The sequence below is a fragment of the Chenopodium album genome, chromosome 11 (genome assembly GCF_948465745.1).
Source record: "Chenopodium album chromosome 11, dcCheAlbu1.1, whole genome shotgun sequence".
NCBI lineage: Eukaryota > Viridiplantae > Streptophyta > Magnoliopsida > Caryophyllales > Amaranthaceae > Chenopodium > Chenopodium album.
Window position 1 is genome coordinate 16,232,380 of NC_137844.1, and position 23,729 is coordinate 16,256,108.

Genomic DNA, 23,729 nt, shown 5'->3' on the forward strand with positions numbered 1-23,729 from the left:
CGCTGGAAATGACTGTCGGAAAAAGTGGGTTGGGGTTGGTCTATCCGTGGTGTTGGGTTGTTGTCTAAAATCTTGGTAAATATTCCACCATTGTCACGTTGAGAAGCCATGGGAAGCTAGAAGAAGGAGGTAGGAGAAAGAAGGGAAGGAGAGAGAGGGGTGAGTCAGCACCTAAAAAATAAATAAAATATTGATAAAGTTGCTTTTATTTACATTTTTTGCCATTTGAGAAACATTTAGTGCTATGTAGTACAATAAATAAAGTTAAAAAAGTGAAGGTATAATGATCTTAACATACTATTCAAAAAACAAATAGGAACAACATTTTAGATTTCCAAAATAGGAAAATAAAAACTATATTATAGGACGGAGGTCGGAGAGAGTAGTAAAAAAGTAGGAGCACAAATGCATGGGCAGAAAAACGTCACTGATTCAGGGGTTAGTCATTTCCTTACCTACTTATTTTTAACAGCAAGAGGGCTAATTTTCTTATTTTGTGAATTCAAAACAGCCTGGAAGAGTATCTGATTCTTCATTATTATCAAGTTCCAAGAGAATTAAACATGTAACCCCACAAACAATTAAAGAAATGCAATCTATCTTTTGGAATCACACAATTAGCAAACTTCATTAAAGCCAAATTAAACTTTATATTCTTTTTATATCACAAAACCTCTTAAATAAAGCCCAAAACAATCCCAGAAAACAAAACAATGGAAAATGACAAGAAAGGATTCCCCGTTAATTTTATTGTTAAAAATTTCATCTTTTCACTACCATGCTTGGTTTACAGTATACTTGCACTGTCACTCTCTTTCAAACTGTTGTTTCTATCTAATGCCCTGCCACTTCTTCAACTTGCTCAATCAGAGAGATAAAGAAGAAAATACCCCACTCAATAAATTCTGCTTGACTTTTCAAGTTTGCACTCTGTTAAACCGGTAAAAGAAACTTCCATGCTCAAGCACTACAATGATTTGAGGTAAACCCCATAAATTCCAAGATATTTATCTCTTTTGCTTTTGTTTTCCCTTTTGCTTGATATTACAAAAATCAGCTGTTAGTCGTTGGCTGTTTCAGTTGGCTTGTTTGACGGACTGTTGGAATTGTTTGTTTAGCAATAGGGTGTTTATGGTTGGAATTAAATAAGCATTATCTTGTCAAATTTTTTTTTTTGGATTTTTTTTTTTTTTTTTTTTTTTTGTGTTCATGGGCAGGTTTTTTTTGATGATTGCATCTTAAGTCAACAAGAAATTGGTTAGTTTTTATGGGTTTATTTAATGAAATGAGAATGAATTATTGGAGCTTGTATTTAATTATCTCAGTCTTATTGAGTTTCTGCATAGTTGGTACTTCTCAATTGCAATCCTCGCAAATTCAGGTGCTTATGCAATTAAGAAAGCATTTAGAGTACCCAGATGAATTGGCATTGTGGAATGATAATAATGCTAATGTATGTTACATGTCTCCGTCAACAAAAATTAATGTCACTTGTGAAGTAGATGTTGTTACTGAGCTTAGGATTATGGGTAGTAAGCCTTTCAAAGTAGGCAAATTTGTTGGGTATGCAATTCCAAATCTGACCTTATCAGATAGATTTTCAATGGATTCCTTTGTTGCAACTTTGGCAAGGCTCACCAGCTTGAGAGCTCTTAGTTTGGTGTCTTTGGGCATTTGGGGGCCGCTTCCAGATAAAATTAACAGGCTATCTTCTTTGGAGTTTCTTGATCTTAGTTCAAATTATTTGTATGGTTCTGTTCCACCAAGGATTGCCACAATGGTGAAGCTTCGAACACTAAGACTTGATGGTAACTTCTTCAATGAGAGTGTTCCGGATTGGTTGCATTCTCTATCCAATCTTTCGATCCTAAGCTTGTCAGATAATCACTTGAAGGGTCCATTTCCTGCTTCAATTGGGAAAATCAGGACTCTCAGTACTCTTGCATTGTCAAATAACAAGATTTCTGGGGGATTGCCTGATTTGAGTAGTTTAAGTGGCTTGAAAATGTTGGATTTGAGTTGGAATGAACTGGACTCGGAACTACCCAAATTGCCTGGAGCTTTATTTATGGCATTGCTGAATAACAACTCCTTTACTGGTGAGATACCGCAGGAATTCAAGAAACTGAACCACTTGCAGCACCTTGATTTGTCACTGAACCATCTTCAAGGAAGACTACCCAACATTCTTTTCTCCTTGCCTAATATTACTTACCTGAATTTAGCATCAAATGAGTTGAGTGGATCACTCCCCATTCATTTGGCATGTGGCAAGAAACTCGAGTTTGCTGACTTGTCGAACAACAGATTAATCGGCGAGATTCCCAGGTGTTTAAATAAAATTACTGCTCAATTTTATGGGAATTGTTTGACAGCCGGTGGAGTAAACCAACATCCGGAGTCATATTGTGCCAAGATGCAGCAAAAGAAAAACAATTACTCAGCCAAAAGTGCATTAGCTTTAGTTGGTGTGATTGGAGGAATTGTTGCAATGGTGGGACTTCTGGCATTTGGAATTCTGGTGATTTATAGAAGATACTGCCCAAGAGGCTGTCAAGAACAGAGTTTGTTGCAGAAGCAAGTTCAGGAAAACAGTGTAACTGGGGTGACCTCTGAGATACTAGCAAATGCAAGTACGTTCGTTTTTGAGTCTTGTGTTCCTTTTGGAATATTCAAATGTTTCTAGTGTTCATTTTTGCCTCCCCATTGTTCAGGATATATATCTGAAGTTTCTAAATCTGGCACACAAGGAATTCCAGCGTGTCGAACATTTTCCATGGAAGAGCTGAAAGAAGCTACCATGAACTTTGATAAATCTGCCCTGATGGGGGAAGGTGCTAGAGGCAAGGTATAGTGTACTGTCATAACTTCATGCGTTTTTTCATTCACTCAAATTCCAATGTCCCATGCTCACATCAGAACTATATGGAACTAGATTTTTCGTTGGATATAGCTTAAAGAAAGAAACTCTCTTGTCAATCTGTGTTTTGGGCGGTGTTTTGTTGAAAAGAAAAAAAGAAAGCAGGTTAAGACATCTCCATTGGTGAGACTCAACTTTGAATCTTGAAATACAAAATGAGTTATTTTTTTACCTTCAATGGTGATACCAAATCCACTTCTCAATTTATCAACTCATGTAAAGTCTAATTTTCCATTGGTGAGACTCTCTTAATTACACTAATGTCACTTTCAATTTATGACCCACCAAATCTATATTAAGTTTTTCAAAAAATAAAAATAAAAATAAAACTTAAATAAATTACAAATATATTATAATATTGATAAAGGGCCCACAGTTTTTGCCCAATGAGACTCAAAGTTGAGTAAACTTAGCAACTTTTTGGAATTGTTAAGTTTACCTACCATTTTTTTTTTTTTTTTTTTTTTTTTTTTTTTTTTTTGGGTGTTCCACCCAGTTCGCCCTTTGGGCTAATCCAGATTCGGAGATCAGTTCTGGGTGGTTAGGTTCCAGTCCCCTCCCAATTGTTGTTGTGGAGGATCGAACACGGGTCCTCCCTACCAAGTGTAGTCCCAATCACCACTACACCAACAGCCAATTGGTATTCTTTGCAAAAAATACTTCTTCTCTCCTAAAAAAACTCTTTTTAAGTCTCACCATTTGAGATAGTCATGTTGGTCAAGTTGTGACTCTATTTACTTTTCCTTGCTCTTTTTTTGTTATTTTCTTTGAAATAGATGGAGGTTGGCATTTCCAGAAAGAAGTACACGTTCTTCCATTTGCATATAACATCACAATTTTTGAATCTGCCTAACATGCTCTGCTTTGTTTCTCAGATGTATCAAGGAACATTACAGAATAAAACCTTAGTAGCTGTAAGGTGCTTATCTCTGTCGAATAAATACACCACTCGTAATCTCAAGCTTCGGCTGGACCTTTTGGCAAAGCTTCGCCACCCACATTTGGTTTGCCTTCTCGGTCACTGCATTGACACTGGAGCAAAGGCTGATTCTAGTGGCAACAAGGTCTATCTTATATATGAATATGTGCCAAATGGAAATTTACGCTCCCATCTTTCTGGTTAGTCTCAAAGCAAAAGCAACTTCATTGATGTCCTATAGCTTTGAGACCCTAGGCTTTTGTTGCAATTAACATATGTAGCAAATGCCATAATTTCAGATCTTGGTCAAGTAAGAGCACTCAAATGGCCCGAGAGATTGGTAATTCTTATTGATATTGCCAAGGCTGTGCAGTTCCTTCACACAGGAATCATTCCCGGTTTCTTCAACAATCGACTGAGAACCAATAACATCTTGATTGATGAGCATCGAAGGGCAAAATTAAGTGATTATGGACTGTCAATCATCTATGACGATGATGAATTTGGGGTGAGATTATTTTGACAATTCGTGTGAATCTCTCAATAGTTTTTCCAAATTTGAGTGGTTGATTATAATATAGACTTTGTCCTTTAATTCACAGGGAAAAGCTGCTGCTAAGTCATGGTAAGAAAGACACTATCCCACCGTTAGTCCATCTTGATTGCCTACTCAATTCATGTACAAGTCTTTAGTTGCTTCTCCTCTTTGTACTGCAGGCAAATGAAAATTATTGAGGATGACATTTATTGCTTCGGATTTATACTACTAGAATCCCTCATTGGTCCGTCGGTGGCTGCTAAGAAGAAGGCAGTTCTGTTAACTGAAATGGTAAACCCTTAATCCTGTTGCCGATGGTATATAAACCACAATGTAGACATGACAGCAGATCTCAGAGATTGGACTTAAGTCCATTCTAAGTGACAATTTCAGTTTTAACTAACTACCAGTATATTTTGGGTGTTTTGTGTTTCTGAATTATGTAGGGAACATTTTATGGAGGAAAATTATTGTATTCTTATTTGCAGTACTTTACTAACATGAGTCTTTTAACTTCACAGGCATCGTTTGGTAGTGAGGAAGGTCAGAGAAGAGTCATAGACCCTATTGTATTGTCAACTTCCTCGAAAGAATCATTGGCGACAGTCATCTCAATAACCAACAAATGTGTTTCTTCCGAATCATCAACACGTCCTTCTTTTGAGGATGTGCTTTGGAATCTACAGTATGCAGCTCAGGTTCAAGCAACAGCAGATGGTGACCAAAAAATTGGTTCCATGGCACAACCGTGATTTTCGTCCTGTATTGGATACTGGTGTAAACTTCAATATGTCATGTTTAGGCATCGACGAACATAAACTAGAGCAGAACAAAGCAAATATTATTGACATCATCAATTCCCTGTAAATGTTTACCATTGTAAGCCTGCAACAGTAGTCCAGAGTCCAGACTTATTTTACAGTTTAGCTATGCACATGTTATATGATCTCAATTATGTAATATAAGAGAGAAACTGGAACTGCTTTAAAGCATGTACATTTAGACATCTACGCACATAATTTTTCCCTTTGGGTTTTTTTTTTAAACAATGCCTATTTACTATCAAAATTAATGACTATTCGCAACCAGTATCTAGTCAAAATGAGAAACATAGTTAGATTCTATACTGTTTCTTACTTTCTTAGCTTCGAAATAGAGGCTCCAGAAAGGCTTTAATCATCATATTTACAAAATTTGCAGCAGAGCTTAGAGTCTCAAATATTCAAGGTACTCTGAAACCCATAGTCAGTGTTCTTGAAGAATGAACAGCATTGGTATGCGGCAGATGCAGTGCAGCTAGGAGTCCTTTCCAAGTTTCTGCTGGTGCCTTTCCCACTTGAAAGTCAATAAGCTTCTTCTGGCTCTGGTAGTAGTCCTCCAGATACTGCATCTGGCATAAGGAAACATTTGTGAGTACATGTCTTCAGAAACCGTGAGCTTCTCACAGCTCCAGACAAATAAAAAATGATAGTCTGGATTTTGTAGGTAAAACCAAGCACATCATCCTAAAACATGCACAAAGCACTCTCCAGCAGTCTATACAAAACCACAAAAAATAATTTAAGGCTAATTTTCAGACATGTAATACCAATCAAACTTAATCACCTGCTCTCTGTAGAATGCAGAGACCTTTGGGTGAGAATCTTCAGTATCCTTGTTAATATTTGAGAAACTGGATTTGGTTCTGTCACGAGGTGCAGTAGGATCAGCAGGAGAACCAGCTGCCTGAGTATGGTCTTCAGAGCATTTAAAATTCACAACTAGGTCGATATCAACTAGTTGGTCAAGGATCTCCTACAATACAAGGATCAAACACTATCAAAAATCGATTGGTAATTATTACTCCTCCCAACTTTGAAATTGAGAGTACCAATATGGCACTCCACATCAAACTAGAGCCTTTACAAAAAAATTACAACATCATATCCTTGAAGAAGAAGGGGGGATGAATTTAGGGAGCATTCCGCCCAAAACTACTATGTTATACTACCCTCAAAACAAAAATAAAACCTCACATTATGCTAAGTACATACTTCCAAAAGGATTTAACTAGTTTATGCATGTGATCATACGATATCGGTCCAATATTAGGCAAATTTAAATTGAAGTTTGCAGATGGTAAACAATCTTACAGCCTGAAGGCGTGTTCGAGGAATGCCATCCAAAATAAACCCATTTTCACCTCTGTAATGTCCATCTTCGAGTCTTTTTAACAGCAAGCCAAAAATTATGCTCTCAGGAACAAGTTTCCCACAGTTAACTGCCTCAGCAATCTATTGTAACAGACAACAAATACAAAATCTGAGAAACCCCTGCAATAAATCACATAAAATAGGCCCTGCAGCTAGAGGAAATCTACTGACTACAGTACCATTTTCATCATAATCATGCAAGTGCTTCATCCGGCTGCGAAGCCAGCATTGAAGGATTCAGAACAATCTTGATTCTTGATTAGAGAAAGTAAATTATTAACAGGTCTATAGAACAAGTGGCTCCCTATGGCTTAGCTACGACACTTACGAGTGCAACAGCTTATAATTGTAAGAACATCAAAATATTCTGGTCATAATATATTAACAATAATTCTGGAATGATTATAATATTATTTGAGTTGAATTTACTTTAAAATATCAAAGAAGTGAAGTTCTGTTTAAAGAACTATCAGGAAAGAATGAATTTTCTCCATGATCTCATGACCTGGAAAGATATTGCATCACTTTAAAAGGCCGTGGTTGAATATTGGTAAGGTATAAAGAGATTTCTATTCTGGTTATATTGCTATTCGAGTCCTCAAATTACCGAAATACTCCCTCAGTCCCTAAACTAAAGCCTAGAATTCTATAAATAAAGCCCCACTTCTCATTTGGGTGGGTTTCTCCATCCACTAATTTCTTCTTCTGATTCAATTTCATTCAACAAAACCTCTCAAAACTAAATATCTATTCTCTTATTGTCATTACTGGCCTGAAAACAATAAACTATTTCCACTACCTTTTATATTCAACTTTAATCAATAATATCCCACTACAATTTATCTCTTAAAAGTGTGTGCTCAGAACAATGGGGCTTTATCTAGAGACAAAAGAGCTAAGAGACTTTTTTTTTTGTGTAAGGTTGGGAAATAATTTCCTAAAGGCACACTTTGACTGGGAGCAGTGAACACATAACAAAGATAGATGATGAGTTTAGGTGGTAATCTAAGGGATTACGTAAAATTAAATGAGAAAGGGAGGAAAGGAGGGCTATTCATTTTCTATGTATGTCCATTCTCGCCTTCATTGCAAGTGAAACTGTATCATGTTAAAAAAAAAAAAAAAAAAAAAAGAGAAATAATACATTTGTCCACCAATCTATCAACATAATATGATAACCATCCATCAGAATTTTTTATTATCTATAGAATTCCATGGCAATCATCTTCATGCAATCAAACAAAGAAGAATCCCATAAACACACTATCATATAGAAGGCACATTTGGTTGGCAATATTTTTTATTTTATAAATACTCCATCAGTCTTAAACTCTTAATATAATAGGACTATATGCCTGAAGCTCAATTTTAAGAAATTGAGTAGAAATATCATAATTTTCCTTTTTGTAAAATTTGCAGCTTTGACATGCTACAAGGTGTCTTATTTAAAGGTTATCATTAAGGGTGATATGGGCAAGTAGTAAGCTTTGCAATCTAAACTTAGAAAGTGGATCATTATTTTAAAACAATCCAAAATAGGTCTATTACTAATTAGAGGTGAAGGGAGTATGTTCATTGTTTAAAAACAAAGTGGAAGTGTGGAACCTCCAATATCCTTAAATTTTAGGCATAAACTTTTTTACTTCATTTTTCCTACCTTTTTATCATTGCAATAATACTAAAATCAGCAAAATGTATTATTCTCCTTGCAGGTAATACATTCTAATTTATAACTTTGTTCAATAACAAGCATTATAACCAAACTAATTAATCTTTTAGTTCACTTCTAAACCTTTTTCCCAATGCTAATCATAGATCTTCGAGTTTCGTTTAAAACCCAAAGATTTTAGAGACTTTACAGAGTAAGCTAAGATTTTGGCATTCCATGGTTGCAATGACTCAAAAAAACATCATCTATATAGTCTGAAGAACCTCATTTAATAAAACCAATCTAGGGAAAATTGATTAGCTTGTACTTCTGACTTCTGTTATATTTACACCTATTAACATTTCAACAATCAAGTTCTCTCATACAAAATATACATAGTACAGTATTACTCTATTACTATCCCAATATCACCCAAATTCTAAGCCAGGGAAAATTTTCATATGACAAACTACACCTTGAATTTTATAAGCTTTAGTGTATTATGCATAACAATTACATCATGCCATAAAACAAAATTTTGGTCTCTTCAATTTAATACATGAAAATGATTACATAAAAGGATTCTAAATCAAACACCATCGATTCCAATCGACACAAAATTTTGTCGCGCATTCACTAATTTAGTTTTATAACGTTTATATGCCTCCCTAAATTCTGTATATCACCCTCAAATATAGAGTTCATTATTCAAACCAATCTAACATCATTTCACATTCCGCAGACAAAAATTTGAGAATGTGTAGATAAACTAAAATACAAGTATAATCTAAGTAATTAGGTCATTAAGCGAGATTCCTAACCGTTGATTACTCCAAATAAAATGATTAACATGTATAATTAACAACAATCTTCTGCAAAAATAACAACACCAACATTCATTTACGTAATCACATAAATTCAATTCCGAAAATACTATATGAGAAGAGTGAACCTGTTTATAGAGGGGAGAATGAGGGTTAAGATCTTGACGAAGAAGAGTAGAAATGGAAATACGAGGAACATGAAGAAGCTTCGAGATCATGTCGGCATAGATATGCTTCTTAGCGGATGGATTACCGATGAAGACCCAATGTACGCCTCTGAAAGGTCTAGAAGAATCGGAATCGAGCGCAGTAGCAGGTGTAGGAGACGAAGGAGTTGGGTTGAAGTCGTCGTCGTAATCGAATTGTAGCTGAGCTGCGGCGGAGGCGACGGCGGAGATGTGGTAGGAGTGAGTGTGGAGGAGAGGTGGAGAGATGTGGTGGAGGGAAGGGGAGATGCGGCTGAGGACAGCCATTGTTGAAGGTTGATCAGTGAAGGATGAGAGTGGAGGGTGTGTTTTTGTGGCTGGCAATTTGGCAACAGGAGGGTGAAGGAGTTGAACTGATATTTAGGGTGCCACGTCATTTTTTAATTTTAATAATTTTACTTTTGTTTTACATTTTTTACAACTTTGAAGGATACACAGATTTTTAGGCAAATTTGTTTGTCAGTGTAAGATAGTAGATAGAGAAAAATAGAAATGCATGTGATAAGGAGAGATAGAGAGAATTGGCAACCTGAACATTAGTTGCAAATAATGTGAAGCATCCATTTTTGACAAAAGTTGAAAAAATATTATTGAGCGATGTGAGAAAAAAGTTCTTAAACCGACTAATATATATAAGGAATTAGTTTGCAATTTAGCCTTATTTAGCAAAATCGCTCATATTAATTATTATTAGTGCCTTAAAAATACCATTGCTTTAAGGATTTAGCTCAATTATGAGAGTAAATTCGGTTTTTAGCTACCATGTTTTTACCGCTCAACTTAGTGGTTTTCCGTCTTAATTTTTTTTTTTTTTTACTTAGGTTTTGGATTTCCTTATCGATGGTTGGATTATGATATGTTTTTCTTAAGTGATATCTTCAAAATCTGTGACATGCATATATAATTTATTTAGCTACTAAAACTTGCACTGTGTGATCTAGTGACAGGTTAAAAAGCTATGGATGATAGCCAACTTCCGATCTACTACTTGGAGTTTATAGTAAAAAGACTAGAGTATACCTTTGAATACTTTACTGAAAGTGTCAGCACAGGGTCCTTGTTGGCACCTTGGGCGGGAGTTTCTGCTACTGATGAATAAAAAGTTATACCGTAAGTGCACGGTATCTGTTGTTAGCAGAGACTTAGCACATACGGGTCGAATCCCACAGGGAGACAGGTTCTATTAGTTTTTGCCCAATTATTATAAACTATTTCAATAAACGAAGAGTGGTTTGATGATTAATTAACTAAAGTATGACAATAATAAAAAATTAAGGTTGCTCTCAGATAAATTAAAATCTAGGGCATACGTTCGGTCCACCATGCTTATACCAAACCAAGAAATGCAAATAATCCATTAATAAACAAACTAGGTCGAATAATTAAAGCACTTGTTAATCCTACGGTCGGGAATTAACACTTACGAATTAACATATATAGTTCGGTCGCTAACATAATCAAATTCGCCAATTGTAATTAAGCCTCTAAAAATATGATCTTTCAATTCTAATTTTTATTAGCTATATAATCAACTCATGATATTGGCCAATTACGTGAATCAAACAATAAAGCACAAATCAATTAGAATTATTCAAACCCTAATTCTTAAATTTATAAATAATTAAGCATAATTAATCAAGGTATAAACATGGCTTCCCTCACTTAGCCCTAGAAAGAGACTACTCACTCATAATTGAAATAAACAAAACAAAAGAGATAAATAAACTTGAATTCATAATTAATAAAATAAATAAAGAACGAAAAGAATAATTGAAATACCTCGGTGATTAAATTAATGGAGAATAAAACTAGGGTTCAACAATGGAGAAAAGCAAAACTCAAACGAACGTTCTCTCTAAAAATATAAAGCATGAAGAGGCAAAATAAAATCTTCTCAAGTATTTATATTTTTTGCCTCATCCTAAATAAAATAAATAAATAAATAAATACATAAGTTATAATGCTATTGGATGACAATTGATGACGTGGCACGAGAGAAGCAAGGCTGCGTGGCTCATCAACACTCAACCAGACCCGCGGCCGCAGGGTGGTTCCCGCGCCCTAGCAGCGGCGGCAGCAACCTTCAAGGGGGCACTGGACAGAGGCGCAGCCAGCCCTGCGGTTGGCTGACTGCAATGCCTGGATTCAAATGCTCATAACTTCTGTTCTAGGAAGATTCTCAGGGCGTGTGACCTATCATTGGAAAGCTCTTCAAGTCTAGTTTCTAATGCAACTTGAATCACTTCAATCCGATCTGTAGAACTCAAGTTATGATCAAAAGAGTGAGAAAAGGTTATTTTTGATACCTTGCAAGCCTTCGTTTTTCTCCGTTTCTAACTCAAATTCGCTTCCATAAGGTCCATAGCGACTCTCGTGGATGCTATTTTCATTTTCCATGCATAGGATCCTTAGAGCCAACATCCACGAGCATAAATCCCTCGATCAATGAACTCGATCCATCGATTTCCATTCAAATATCATCCGAATCATCTCTAAACACTTCGAAAGCTTCCAAATGACTATGAAATCACCTTAAACATTAAGAAAAACACAAACGGAGCGTAATAGAGCGACATATAATAACTTATGCAGACATGACTCTAAAAACGACTAAGAAGACTGTGAAAAAGCTCTAAAACTAGCAAAAACGTGCCTAAATAAAACTATATAAATATGATTTATCAAATTCCCCAAGCTAAACCATTGCTTGTCCCTAAGCAACACTAGACTCAAGACGGAGAAATAAGACAAACAGGACTTCCAGGGAACCAGAATAAGACCGACTCGACTCTCGAGCAAACTATCAAACCAAAGTTAGTGAAACTGAAATCTGGCTCGGATACATATAGAACCACGTAGCACTCATAGTCTTGCAATTAACTCTCCAATCTAGAGGCCACAAACAGTCTCTTTCCAAGCTAGTCTCCGCCGATTTCCTGTAGATATGCTGAAGTTGAGCACAAGAGGTGCCCTACCAGCTAGGGTTATAACAAACACTCAACCTATATCATGTCGACTCGGAATGCAACAAATACTCTTTAACTTTGACTCAAAACTCATTTCACTCAATCATAACTTATGCACGAAAATCAAAAGGTCTTTATGAGGGTTGTAATAGGGCTAGGGTGAGAGGTAGGATAAACAATTTGGGAAATGTGAGAGGTAAGCTAGCTAGGAGAGTGATAATGATAGTCCACAATAACAACACAATTGAATGCATGTCAAAGATAATCTTGTTTAGCATCTCGCCTCCCCATACACCATAAAGATCAAAACAAAAATCACTATACACCAAAGTGATTTAATATCCTCTTCTTCCCTTCTTTCTTCAACCTTCTTTTTTTTATTTTATAGATTTTTTTTTTCATCATTCTCTTATTTTTTTTTATACTCCATTTATTCTACTGTTTCTCTTCTTTTTCTGTTTTTTGTTTTTTCTCTCTTTTTTTTCATACTTTTTTTTCATTCAAAATCTCCTTTATTGCACCATGAACCAAATATTTAGCCAAATAAAAATCACAAATCACAAGATAGACCACTCTCCCAAGCTAGACTTGGGAATAGTAACCAATTGAGGCCGAAGGCTTGTAATATGGCTAATTCAATGAAGGATAAAGCTCAACATGGGTAACAATTAAGGAGCAAATGTACAAAAATAACTTGTGGAGGCTCAAATTAAGAAAAAAGAAAGACCTTTATCATTTCAATCGTACACTCATCACAACCGAATTACTACGAGTCTTAAGGCAAAATCAAGATCAATGTTGCACCAGGAACTATCACACATACAAAAATATAGACTGTTATAAATGTGACAGTCAATCAATCAGGTTTCAAAAACTCACATGGCTTGGGGTCTACAAAATCTCGACTAGCTAGACTCAAAAAGAGCAAAACATCTTACCACAAACCCATTAATCGCAAGCTACATTGCTACGCAGTTATCAACGTATAAAGCACACCGACCGAATTTCAAATCATAACTATGATGAGAAGAAGCTCAAGAGAGTCTAATCTAATCCGCACACGGTTCGAAGTCAAACAAATGTAAGATAGGCACAAGAATACATTAATCAAAAGCACAACTAAACTAAGAAAGCAATACATTTTTTTTCGTTGCACGTAAACTCCCACTCCTAATGAATGGTACAAACCGTACAATAGTCCTAAGAAAGCAATAAAAACTACACTATGAAAGCAATTAAAGATAAGAATCCCTCCCCCAAGCTAGAATGAAGCACAGTGTCCTCACTGTGTACAAGCATACAAAGGAGAAAGGAAAGGTATGGCTCACTCAAAGGGACTCACTACTATCATTAGGTATGGTAGCAGTGACAACAGCAGAAACAGTGGCCCTAGGAACTCCAACATGGCGACACAAATCACGAATCTCAGCATATAGATCCTGTACCTGTCCTTCAATGGTGGTGAGTCGTGTGAGAACTGAATCCTGAAAACAAAGACAAGAATCCATAAAAATTTTCAGTTGCTCATCAAGAGTGAGTGGAGCTATCGTAGTACTTGAAGTTGGGTTACTAAAGGATGGTGGAGGGCGAGAATGAGAGGTATCTTCAACCACTGGGCTATTTGGTCTAGCGGCCGCCGATTGACAATGTGAACAAGGGAAAGTACGTTGCACTTCACCGTGTACCTCTATTCGTTCGGTGATCTCACGTGGTTTCCAACTTAGACTACTTGCATCATGGGGTGCATCATTCGGGAAAATGTCGTACACCAACCTTGCATCAGAACTTCGGCAACCCTTAACAAACCAAATATATCGACCCTTGGACTGGTGAAAAAGCCAACCGAATCTGTCCATTGCAGCCTGATTGATGTCGTTGGTGGATTCAAATGTCTCTTTATTTTTCAACTCAACATATAATTCCGCACACAACACAGAAACAAATCCACCCATGGATATATCACCCTTCTTCAGATCTCGCTCCCATAAAAATGCTTCAATGAGGAATTTGGCGAGATTAAGGCTTGCATCTCCATGAGATCTAGTGAGCCACCATAGAAGTTTTAAGTCCAATGTAGTCACCTGGCCGACCTCACTCTTGGGTCGAAATAACTGAAGTATAAATCGATGTAGCATGCAAAGAGCTGGACAACCAATAGAACTAGATTTGCTAACACCGGACTCCCAATCTATTCGACCTGTTATTTGTTTCCAAAAAGTGCTCGAGTCGAAGAGAGAGTAGCTTGGACTTCCCTTGAATTTCATATACTCTTTCGGACCCATGACACCTTTATTCAGCCATCCAAAAGCCATGTTCACATCGTCCCACGACATAATCCGCTCGTCTCCATCCAAAGGAAATACCACATCTCCCTTATTTGATTGGACATCAAGTGAGGAAAGAAATTCAATGACAAGTGATGGACATATATCATGATCAATACAAAGGACCTTACTCCATCCATGTGTTATTGCAATGCTATCAAAGAACCATTCAAACCCAAGGTTTTTAGCATCTGAGAGAGAAAAGTAAAGAGTGTGTCCCATGGTTTGATCTTTGAGCTTCTTTGGACATTGTTTTTGAGACCCGGTTAACCAAGAAAGTGGAGTTGATGGTGATGGGGGAGAGGTTGGACTCTAGATGGTGCTTTAGGTGTGGAGGTTTTAGAGGTTGGCTTAGATTGTGTAGGTCGTTTTGTGGGTTTGGTCGGTGGTTTTTTTGTGATTTTTCGAGAATATGCGTTGGGGTCATAGAGTGGCTTAGGTGCCGAAGAGGTTCGTGTTCTTGTCCTCATGGTGAAAGTGATGAGAAATTTAATCAACAAAGAAACACAAACCAATGAACAAGAATAATCCAAAGCCAAATATGTGTCACCCAAAATAATTCACAACCAATCCACACAAAAATTATACACAATATCAATACTACCACACCAACTTGGGAAAATAGATGATAAAAAGGTTAAAACTCAAGAATAAGCACAATTGTAGAATAGTAAGAGATGAAAAATTGGAAATTTATACCTCTACAATGAGAATTGTGCATCAAAAATATGTCAAACCTCTTATAATAGTCCAAGGATACCTCCAAAATTCCCAATTTGATATCACACAACTTGTAATTTCAAAAGCCCTAAATCAATTTGAAAAGTTAGGGTTTATGAAATTCAAAAGGAAGAGAAGGATTATGGGGATAGATGGTGATAAGAGGGAGGAGGTTCGGTGGGTGGTGGTCGCCGGTGGGGTGGGGCGACGGTGGTGGGTGCAGTTGGGGTGGAGGTGGCGAGGGAGAGGAGAGAGAGAGGGAGGGTGGGGTAATTGTACGTTCTTCTCTTTTCTCTTCTTTTTTTTTGTTTTTTTTTTTGTTTTTTTCGGTTTTGGTTTTCTGATTTTTTTTTTGTTGTTGCTGGGTGGATTCGCCAAAACTCGCGGCCGCAGGCTGGCAGTGGCTGCGGAGGGGGGGGGAGGGCGCGGGACAGGGGCGCGGGGTGGGCTGCGGGTGGGGCTTCGATTTTTTTGCTGCTGCAGGTTTTTTTTTTAAAAAAAAAAAAAAAATTGAAAGCCTTCACTAAAAAGAAAACAAAGAAAAAAATGTTATTGAATCAAAGAAAACTAAAAATAAATAAATAAGAAAACGAAAACTATAAAATAATAATAAACTAAAATGTTAGTGAAAAGAAAATAAATAAATAAAATAAACTAAAATTATAAGAAAACTAAAAATAAATAAAGGAAATAAGAAATCGGGTTACCTTCCGATAAGTGCTCTTTTAAAGTCGTGAGCTTGACTTCTTACCTCTATTTTAAGCATCAATTGGTGGATCGGAGAGATAAATCGTCTCCAATTTGCCATAAAAGCACCCTCAGTATAGAGCTTCAAACGTTGTCCATTTACCTTGAATTTCGTGCCGTTTTCGCTAGCAACCTCAATGGCTCCATGTGCTTTGACATCAGTAACTGTGAAAGGCCCGGACCATCTAGACTTAAGCATTCCAGGAAAGAGCCGAAGTCTCGAGTTATAAAGCAAGACCTTGTCGCCAACCTTGAACTCTCGTTTTTGGATCATCTTATCATGAAACTTCTTTGTTTGCTCTTTGTAGAGCCTATGGTTCTCATAAGCATCAAGCCGTATCTCATCTAGCTCGTTCAATTGAAGAAGTCTCGCTTCACCGGCCTTTTCTAGATCTAAATTAATCTCCTTGACGGCCCATTGTGAAAGATATTCCATTTCGACCGGTAAATGACAAGCTTTGCCATACACCAACCGATATGGAGTTGTCCCTAACGGAGTCTTGTAAGCCGTTCGCAATGCCCACAATGTATCATCCAACTTCAATGACCAATCTGTCCGAGACTTGTTGACAACCTTTTCAAGGATTCTTTTGATTTGTCGATTAGATACCTCAACTTGGCCGCTCGTTTGAGGATGATAGGCCAAGCCAACCTTGTGAGTAACTCCATGTTTCTTAAGAAGAGCCTTGAAAGTTCGTTGATGGAAATGAGAACCACCGTCACTAATAACAACTCTTGGGACTTCGTAGCGCGGAAAGATGATCTTTTTAAATAGCTTCATAACGACCTTCGAATCATTAGTAGGCGACGCAATAGCTTCGACCCACTTGGTGACATAGTCGACGGCAACCAAAATGTACCGATTCCCACAAGAAGAGGGAAATGGTCCCATAAAATCAATGCCCCAGACATCAAAAGGCTCGACCTCAAGAATCCCATTTTGTGGCATCTCTTGCCTCTTCGATATATTTCCTGTTCTCTGACACTCGTCACATGCATTGCAAAAGGCACGAGCATCCTTGAATATTAAGGGCCAATAGAAACCACACTAAAGCACTCGGTAGGCAGTTGCAGTAGAACCAAGATGCCCACTAGAAGGTAGATTATGGAAATGATGAAGGACACCATGAGTATCCCAATCTGCTACACATCTCCGAAACATCCCATCAGAACACTTACGATACAAGTGAGGGTCATCCAAAAGTACTGCCTGGCATCATGGTAGAACTTCTTGCGTTGTTGGTAAGTCAAATCCGGAGGATGTGAACCACCTACACAAAAATTAGCATAGTCAGCATACCATGGAGATACAGAAGAAACAGAGAATAAATGATCATCGAGGAAAGAGTCATTTATAGGGCTATCTGAATTAATCTGAAATCTCAATCGAGAGAGGTGATCCGCAACAACGTTCTTGGCACCCTTTTTATCTCGAATCTCTAAATCGAACTCTTGAAGGAGCAAAATCCATCGAATGAGCCTCGGTTTAGCCTCTTTCTTTGCTAGGAGATACTTCAGAGCGGCATGGTCAGTGTGGACAATTACTTTCGAACCAATAAGGCAAGTTCGAAACTTGTCAAGAGCATACACAATAGCTAGGAGCTCTTTCTCAGTGGTGGCATAATTCATCTGAGCCTCATCCAAGGTTTTACTAGCATATAAAATGGCATGCAAAACCTTGTTCTTTCGTTGTCCAAGCACGGCTCCCACAGCATAGTCACTCGTATCACACATGATCTCGAATGGTAAATCCCAATCCGAAGGTTGTATGATAGGAGCAGTTATCAATGCCTCCTTAATCCTGTTAAAAGACTCCATACAAGCATCAGTAAACTCAAATGTGGCATCCTTAAGCAATAATTGAGTGAGGGGTTTCGCTGTTTTCGAAAAATCTTTTATAAATCGGCGATAAAACCCTGCATGACCAAGAAAACTTCTCACTCCCTTGATATTCACGGGAGGGGGAAGTTTCTCAATCACCTCAATTTTTGCTTTGTCAACTTGGATGCCGTGATCAGAAATAAGATGACCAAGTACCACTCCTTCATTGACCATGAAGTGGCACTTTTCCCAATTCAAGACCAAATTGACATCAATACAATGTTTAAGCACCTTAGAAAGATTATGCAAGCACATATCAAAGTCAGAACCATAAACACTGAAATCATCCATAAATACCTCCATGATGTTCTCAATGAAATCAGAGAAAATGGCCATCATACACCTTTGAAACGTCGTAGGGGCGTTACACAACACAAATGGCATTCTGCGATAAGCAAATGTACCATAGGGGCATGTGAACGTTGTCTTCTCTTGATCTTCTGGATGAATGGGAATTTGAAAGAAACCTGAATATCCATCCAAATAACAGAAAAAACTATGTTTTGCTAATCTTTCAAGCATTTGATCTATAAAAGGTAAGGGGAAGTGATCTTTCAAGGTGGTCGTATTCAACCTGCGATAATCGATATACATACGCCAACCTGTGACAACACGAGTAGGAATTAGTTCATTCTTATCATTTTTAACAACAGTTGTCCCCCCTTTCTTAGGAACGACTTGTACCGGGCTCACCCACTTAGAATCTGAAATGGGGTAGATGATGCCCGCATCAAGAAGTTTCATTACCTCTTTCTTCACCACCTCTTGCATATTAGGATTCAATCGATGTTGTGGTTGGATGCAAGGGCGATGATTCTCTTCCAAATTAATTATATGCATACAAAAATTAGGACTTATCCCTGTAAGATCATCAATGTTATACCCGATTGCCTTTTTATGCATGCGAAGCATAGTCAAAAGCTTAGAAACTTGGCTATCATCGAGTTTAGCACTAACAATTACAGGGCATTCCTCATTATCATCAAGAAATGCATATTTAAGATGAGAAGGCAAAGGTTTTAACTCTACCTTTTTTACTTGTGACTCAGAAGTAGAACAAATAGTTTCCATTACCTCGAACCCCTTAGTGTTAGGGGCATCCAAGTCACGAATCAAGGAGTCAATCTCTGCATCTCCTTCTCCTTTAGAGACCTCCAGGATGAGAACGGCTTCTAATGGATCATTAGCTAACTCACGAGGCGTATCATCTCTCACAATCTCATCAAGCACATCAATCCTGCAACAAGTATTCTCAAGCATAGACGACTTCATCGCATTGGTTAGATTAAAAGTCACTGCATCATCACCAACAGACAAAGTAAGGGACCCAGACTTGACATCAATAACAGCACTTGCAGTACACAAAAAAGGTCTACCTAAAATGATCGGGATATTACTATCCTCCTCCATATCCAAAACTACAAAGTCAACAGGAATGAAAAATTTCCCAACCCGAACGGGGATATCCTCCAAAACACCTAAAGGGTATTTTATAGAACGATCTGCCATTTGCAAAGTGATCTGTGTGCATTTTAAAGCTCCCATATTCAACCTGTTACAAACAGAAAGAGGCATAACAGATACACTAGCACCTAAGTCACATAAAGCTTTATCAATGAATAATGCACCTACATGACATGGGATGGAAAAACTACCAGGGTCCTTAAGCTTAGGTGGGGATTTATTTTGCAATATAGCACTACACTCTGCAGTTAGAGTAATTGTTTCTACACCACCAAAGTCTTTCTTCTTAGTAATCATTTCCTTTAAAAACTTTGCATACATTGGAACTTGAGAGACCAAATTAGTAAAAGGAACAGTTACCTCAAGATTCTTGACCATACTTACCAAATTGTTGATCTACCTTGTTCTTTTACATCCGATGTGGGAATGGTAGCTTTGGCTCGACAGGTGGAGGCTCGGAACCTTTCTTTTTCTCTTTCTCAGCATCACTTGCTTTAGCTTTCCCATCTTTTGAGGTGGGAACATCATCCAAGGCCTTCTCTGCAACCTCACTCTTATCCTTCTCAAGATTTGCATCATCAATAGGCATTTGGGGCCCTTCATAGCTAACACCACTACGAGTAGTGATAGCATTGGCGGTCTCCTTAGGGATAGGCTGTCCTGGTAAGTGGCCAGGTTGCCTTTGGATATTGGTACCTGCGACTTGTGCGATTTGGTTCTCCAAATGCTTTGTCGTATTTTTCAGCTCCTTGATGCTATCTTCAGTGTTTTGCTTCATGGATGTCATCATTCTCATGAGGTCAGACATAGTCGGCTCTTGAGTGCTAGCATTTCCATGAGTAGGTTGTTGAGGTGGTCTATTGAAACCCGGAGGAGCATGATGAGAGGCCCCTTATTGATTGGGTGGAGGCCTTGCAGTATATTGTTGAGGTTGAGGGTTCTGAGGCTGTGATCACTGTTGCTGAGGTTGAGGATTTTGAACATTGTTGCTTTTATATGAGAAGTAGGGATGATTCCTCCAACCTAGATTGAATGTGTTAGAATATGGGTCATTTGGTTGCCTTTGTTGAAAGGCATTCACCTGCTCCATCTGATTGGTATCTTGAGAATTCTGAGCACATTGATATCCAAAGTGACCCTGTATACCACACAATTCACAAAAAAAGTTAGTTTGCAGAGGTTGAGAAGACATAGCATTAACAAATACAAGAGAGGAGTCCTGAGTGGCCTGTAATGCATCAATCTTTGCAATTAATTGAGCCATCTGAGAAGTCAAGATTGAATAGGCTTCAACTTCTATCTTCCTTTTCTTCGCTCGCGTTCTTGGAGAAGAGAAATGATTGGCTGCAAGATTTGCAAGAAAATCATACCTTTCCTCAATTGTCTTGTCAAGGAAAACACCACCTCGGAAAACACCACCTGCGGCAGAATCAACAATACATTTAGTCTCGGGTTCTAGTCTGTTATAGAAAATACGAACAAGATTCCACTTCTCAAAATTGTGATGCGGGCATGATCGTTGAAGATCTAAGAATCTATCCCATGCTTCCCTAAGAGATTCCCCCGACTCTTGAGAAAATGTTGATATTTGAAGTCGAATCTTTTCAGTTTTTTCAGGAGGGAAATACTCTTTGAGGAATGCTTGAGAAATTTTGCTCCACTCCATCTCCTTAACGGTATTCAACCATTTTTGGGCTCTATCGCGAAGGGAAAATCCGAACAACATCACTCTCAATTGATCTTGAGTGACTCCTTTGTGATGAACAGTGGACCACAATTGTTGAAATCGCTGCAAGTGATTAATTGGCTCGTCAGTAGGATGGCCGCTAAACTGATTTTGTCGGACCATACTAAGCAATGCGGGTTTAATTTCAAAGTTCTCTGCAGTGATTGCTGGCATTTTAAGACCCGTCAGAATGCCATCTTGGGATAGTACTCCATAAGAATTAAGAGACCTATTATCAGTCATCTCTTTGCGTGTGTCAGACTGTGTTGTAGAGCTCTTCTGTGAGTGGGTCTTTTTCTGCTTCCCTTTCCCTTGTTTTTTGAGTTGCCTAAGGGTCTTGTCCAAGTCCGGATCCGTAGGGATCAAATCACCTGTTCGTTTTGACCTGGGCATAAACAAAAGAAAAGAAAGCAATGAGAATGTCCTAATTGAATCTAAAAGTTCCAATGGGACAATAGAAACAGTTCAAACAATCAAACTAAAACTAATAGAATCTAGCCGTCTCCCCGGCAACGGCGCCAAAAACTTGATGAATAAAAAGTTATACCGAAAGTGCACGGTATCTGTTGTTAGCAGAGACTTAGCACATACGGGTCGAATCCCACAGGGAGACAGGTTCTATTAGTTTTTGCCCAATTATTATAAACTATTTCAATAAACGAAGAGTGGTTTGATGATTAATTAACTAAAGTATGACAATAATAAAAATTAAGGTTGCTCTCAGATAAATTAAAATCTAGGGCATACGTTCGGTCCACCATGCTTATACCAAACCAAGAAATGCAAACAATCCATTAATAAACAAACTAGGTCGAATAATTAAAGTACTTGTTAATCCTACGGTCGGGAATTAACACTTACGAATTAACATATGTAGTTCGGTCGCTAACATAATCAAATTCGCCAATTGTAATTAAGCCTCTAAAAATATGATCTTTCAATTCTAATTTTTATTAGCTATATAATCAACTCATGATATTGGCCAATTACGTGAATCAAACAATAAAGCACAAATCAATTGGAATTATTCAAACCCTAATTCTTAAATTTATAAATAATTAAGCATTATTAATCAAGGTATAAACATGGCTTCCCTCACTTAGCCCTAGAAAGCGACTACTCACTCATAATTGAAATAAACAAAACAAAAGAGATAAATAAACTTGAATTCATAATTAATAAAATAAATAAAGAACGAAAAGAATAATTGAAATACCTCGATGATTGAATTAATGGAGAATAAAACTAGGGTTCAACAATGGAGAAAAGAAAAACTCAAACGAACGTTCTCTCTAAAAATATAAAGCATGAAGAGGCAAAATAAAATCTTCTCAAGTATTTATATTTTTGCCTCATCCTAAATAAAATAAATAAATAAATAAATACATAAGTTATAATGCTATTGGATGACAATTGATGACGTGGCACGAGAGAAGCAAGGCTGCGTGGCTCATCAACACTCAACCAGACCCGCGGCCGCAGGGTGGTTCCCGCGCCCTGGCAGCGGCGGCAGCAACCTTCGAGGGGGCACGGGACAGAGGCGCAGCCAGCCCTGCGGTTGGCTGACTGCAATGCCTGGATTCAAATGCTCATAACTTATGTTCTATGAAGCTTCTCGGGGCGTGTGACCTATCATTGGAAAGCTCTTCAAGTCTAGTTTCTAATGCAACTTGAATCACTTCAATCCGATCTGTAGAACTCGAGTTATGATCAAAAGAGTGAGAAAAGGTCATTTTTGATACCTTGCAAGCCTTCGTTTTTCTCCGTTTCTAACTCAAATTCGCTTCCATAAGGTCCATAGCGACTCTCGTGGATGCTATTTTCATTTTCCATGCATAGGATCCTTAGAGCCAACATCCACGAGCATAAATCCCTCGATCAATGAACTCGATCCATCGATTTTCATTCAAATATCATCCGAATCATCTCTAAACACTTCGAAAGCTTCCAAATGACTATGAAATCACCTTAAACATTAAGAAAAACACAAACGGAGCGTAATAGAGTGACATATAATAACTTATGCAGACATGACTCTAAAAACGACTAAGAAGACTGTGAAAAAGCTCTAAAACTAGCAAAAACGTGCGTAAATAAAACTATATAAATATGATTTATCAGCTACTTCTTCAAGGGTTTCGCCCATAAGAGTAACAAAGCAAAGTGAATTGGAACAAAATTTGGTGGCGGAATCAAAGTAATGCGTTTTAATAGCCTACCCACTAGAGGATTTTTTGCTTGTGTTCGCTTGGCAATTGACATTCTAGGTTATGTCTTGTATCACAGGTTGAGTCTCATGTCGTACGGAATTATTATGTGTAACACTCTCGATTTACTAACTAATAATAAATATGCATTAAAGGAAAAATTAACAACTTTTCTATAAAAATGCGGAAGCATACACCTAAATTGGAGATTACCACCATAATTGACAAACCCACTGTTAAAAAATAAAAATAAAAAAAATAAAGCTACATGATATCTTCAATTTGACTTTATTTTGTGCGCCTCTTTGATAAGTCTAGGTTTAGATTTTGTTTTGTTTAATTGTAATCCATTATTATGACTTTTGTATTTTTCTAAAATTATTGATAAAAATTTTGGGATCGTGTGCAAAGTTTGATGGATCCAATTTTACAAAATATTAAGTTTCA

The 23,729-nt window shown here is 37.5% G+C and overlaps 3 protein-coding genes and 1 non-coding gene across 7 annotated transcripts; 2 read left to right on the forward strand and 2 right to left on the reverse strand.

Moving 5' to 3' along the window:
- Positions 1 to 663: 663 nt before the first annotated feature.
- Positions 664 to 5,401, forward strand: LOC145567448 (putative inactive leucine-rich repeat receptor-like protein kinase At3g03770). Of its 3 annotated transcripts, none has more exons than XM_081626719.1 (8): positions 664 to 982; positions 1,218 to 2,633; positions 2,715 to 2,848; positions 3,796 to 4,039; positions 4,139 to 4,347; positions 4,442 to 4,464; positions 4,557 to 4,668; positions 4,899 to 5,401. In XM_081626719.1, the coding sequence occupies exons 2-8, from the start codon at positions 1,268 to 1,270 to the stop codon at positions 5,127 to 5,129; spliced, it is 2,319 nt and encodes a 772-aa protein (XP_081482845.1). In that variant the 5' UTR covers positions 664 to 982; positions 1,218 to 1,267; the 3' UTR covers positions 5,130 to 5,401. The 3 variants fall into 3 exon arrangements, with proteins under 3 accessions (XP_081482845.1, XP_081482844.1, XP_081482846.1); XM_081626720.1 differs by having other exon boundaries at positions 666 to 982; positions 1,382 to 2,633; XM_081626718.1 differs by having other exon boundaries at positions 664 to 2,633.
- Positions 5,198 to 9,649, reverse strand: LOC145567449 (putative adenylate kinase 7, mitochondrial). 2 transcript variants are annotated; one of them, XM_081626722.1, is made up of 4 exons: positions 9,170 to 9,649; positions 6,510 to 6,650; positions 5,983 to 6,171; positions 5,198 to 5,761 (listed from the first exon to the last, which is right to left on the reverse strand). In XM_081626722.1, exons 1-4 carry the CDS (start codon positions 9,512 to 9,514, stop codon positions 5,600 to 5,602), a joined length of 837 nt encoding a protein of 278 aa, XP_081482848.1. In that variant the 5' UTR covers positions 9,515 to 9,649; the 3' UTR covers positions 5,198 to 5,599. The 2 variants fall into 2 exon arrangements, with proteins under 2 accessions (XP_081482848.1, XP_081482847.1); XM_081626721.1 differs by having other exon boundaries at positions 5,198 to 5,767; positions 9,170 to 9,642.
- A 10,652-nt stretch (positions 9,650 to 20,301) lies between these two features.
- LOC145566377 (uncharacterized) lies at positions 20,302 to 21,318 on the reverse strand. Its single transcript, XM_081625815.1, has one exon. It carries the CDS (start codon positions 21,316 to 21,318, stop codon positions 20,302 to 20,304), a length of 1,017 nt encoding a protein of 338 aa, XP_081481941.1.
- Positions 20,846 to 20,951, forward strand: LOC145569716 (small nucleolar RNA R71). The gene has a single exon (XR_014096262.1). It is a non-coding gene; the product is annotated as a small nucleolar RNA R71 (small nucleolar RNA).
- Positions 21,319 to 23,729: the final 2,411 nt, after the last annotated feature.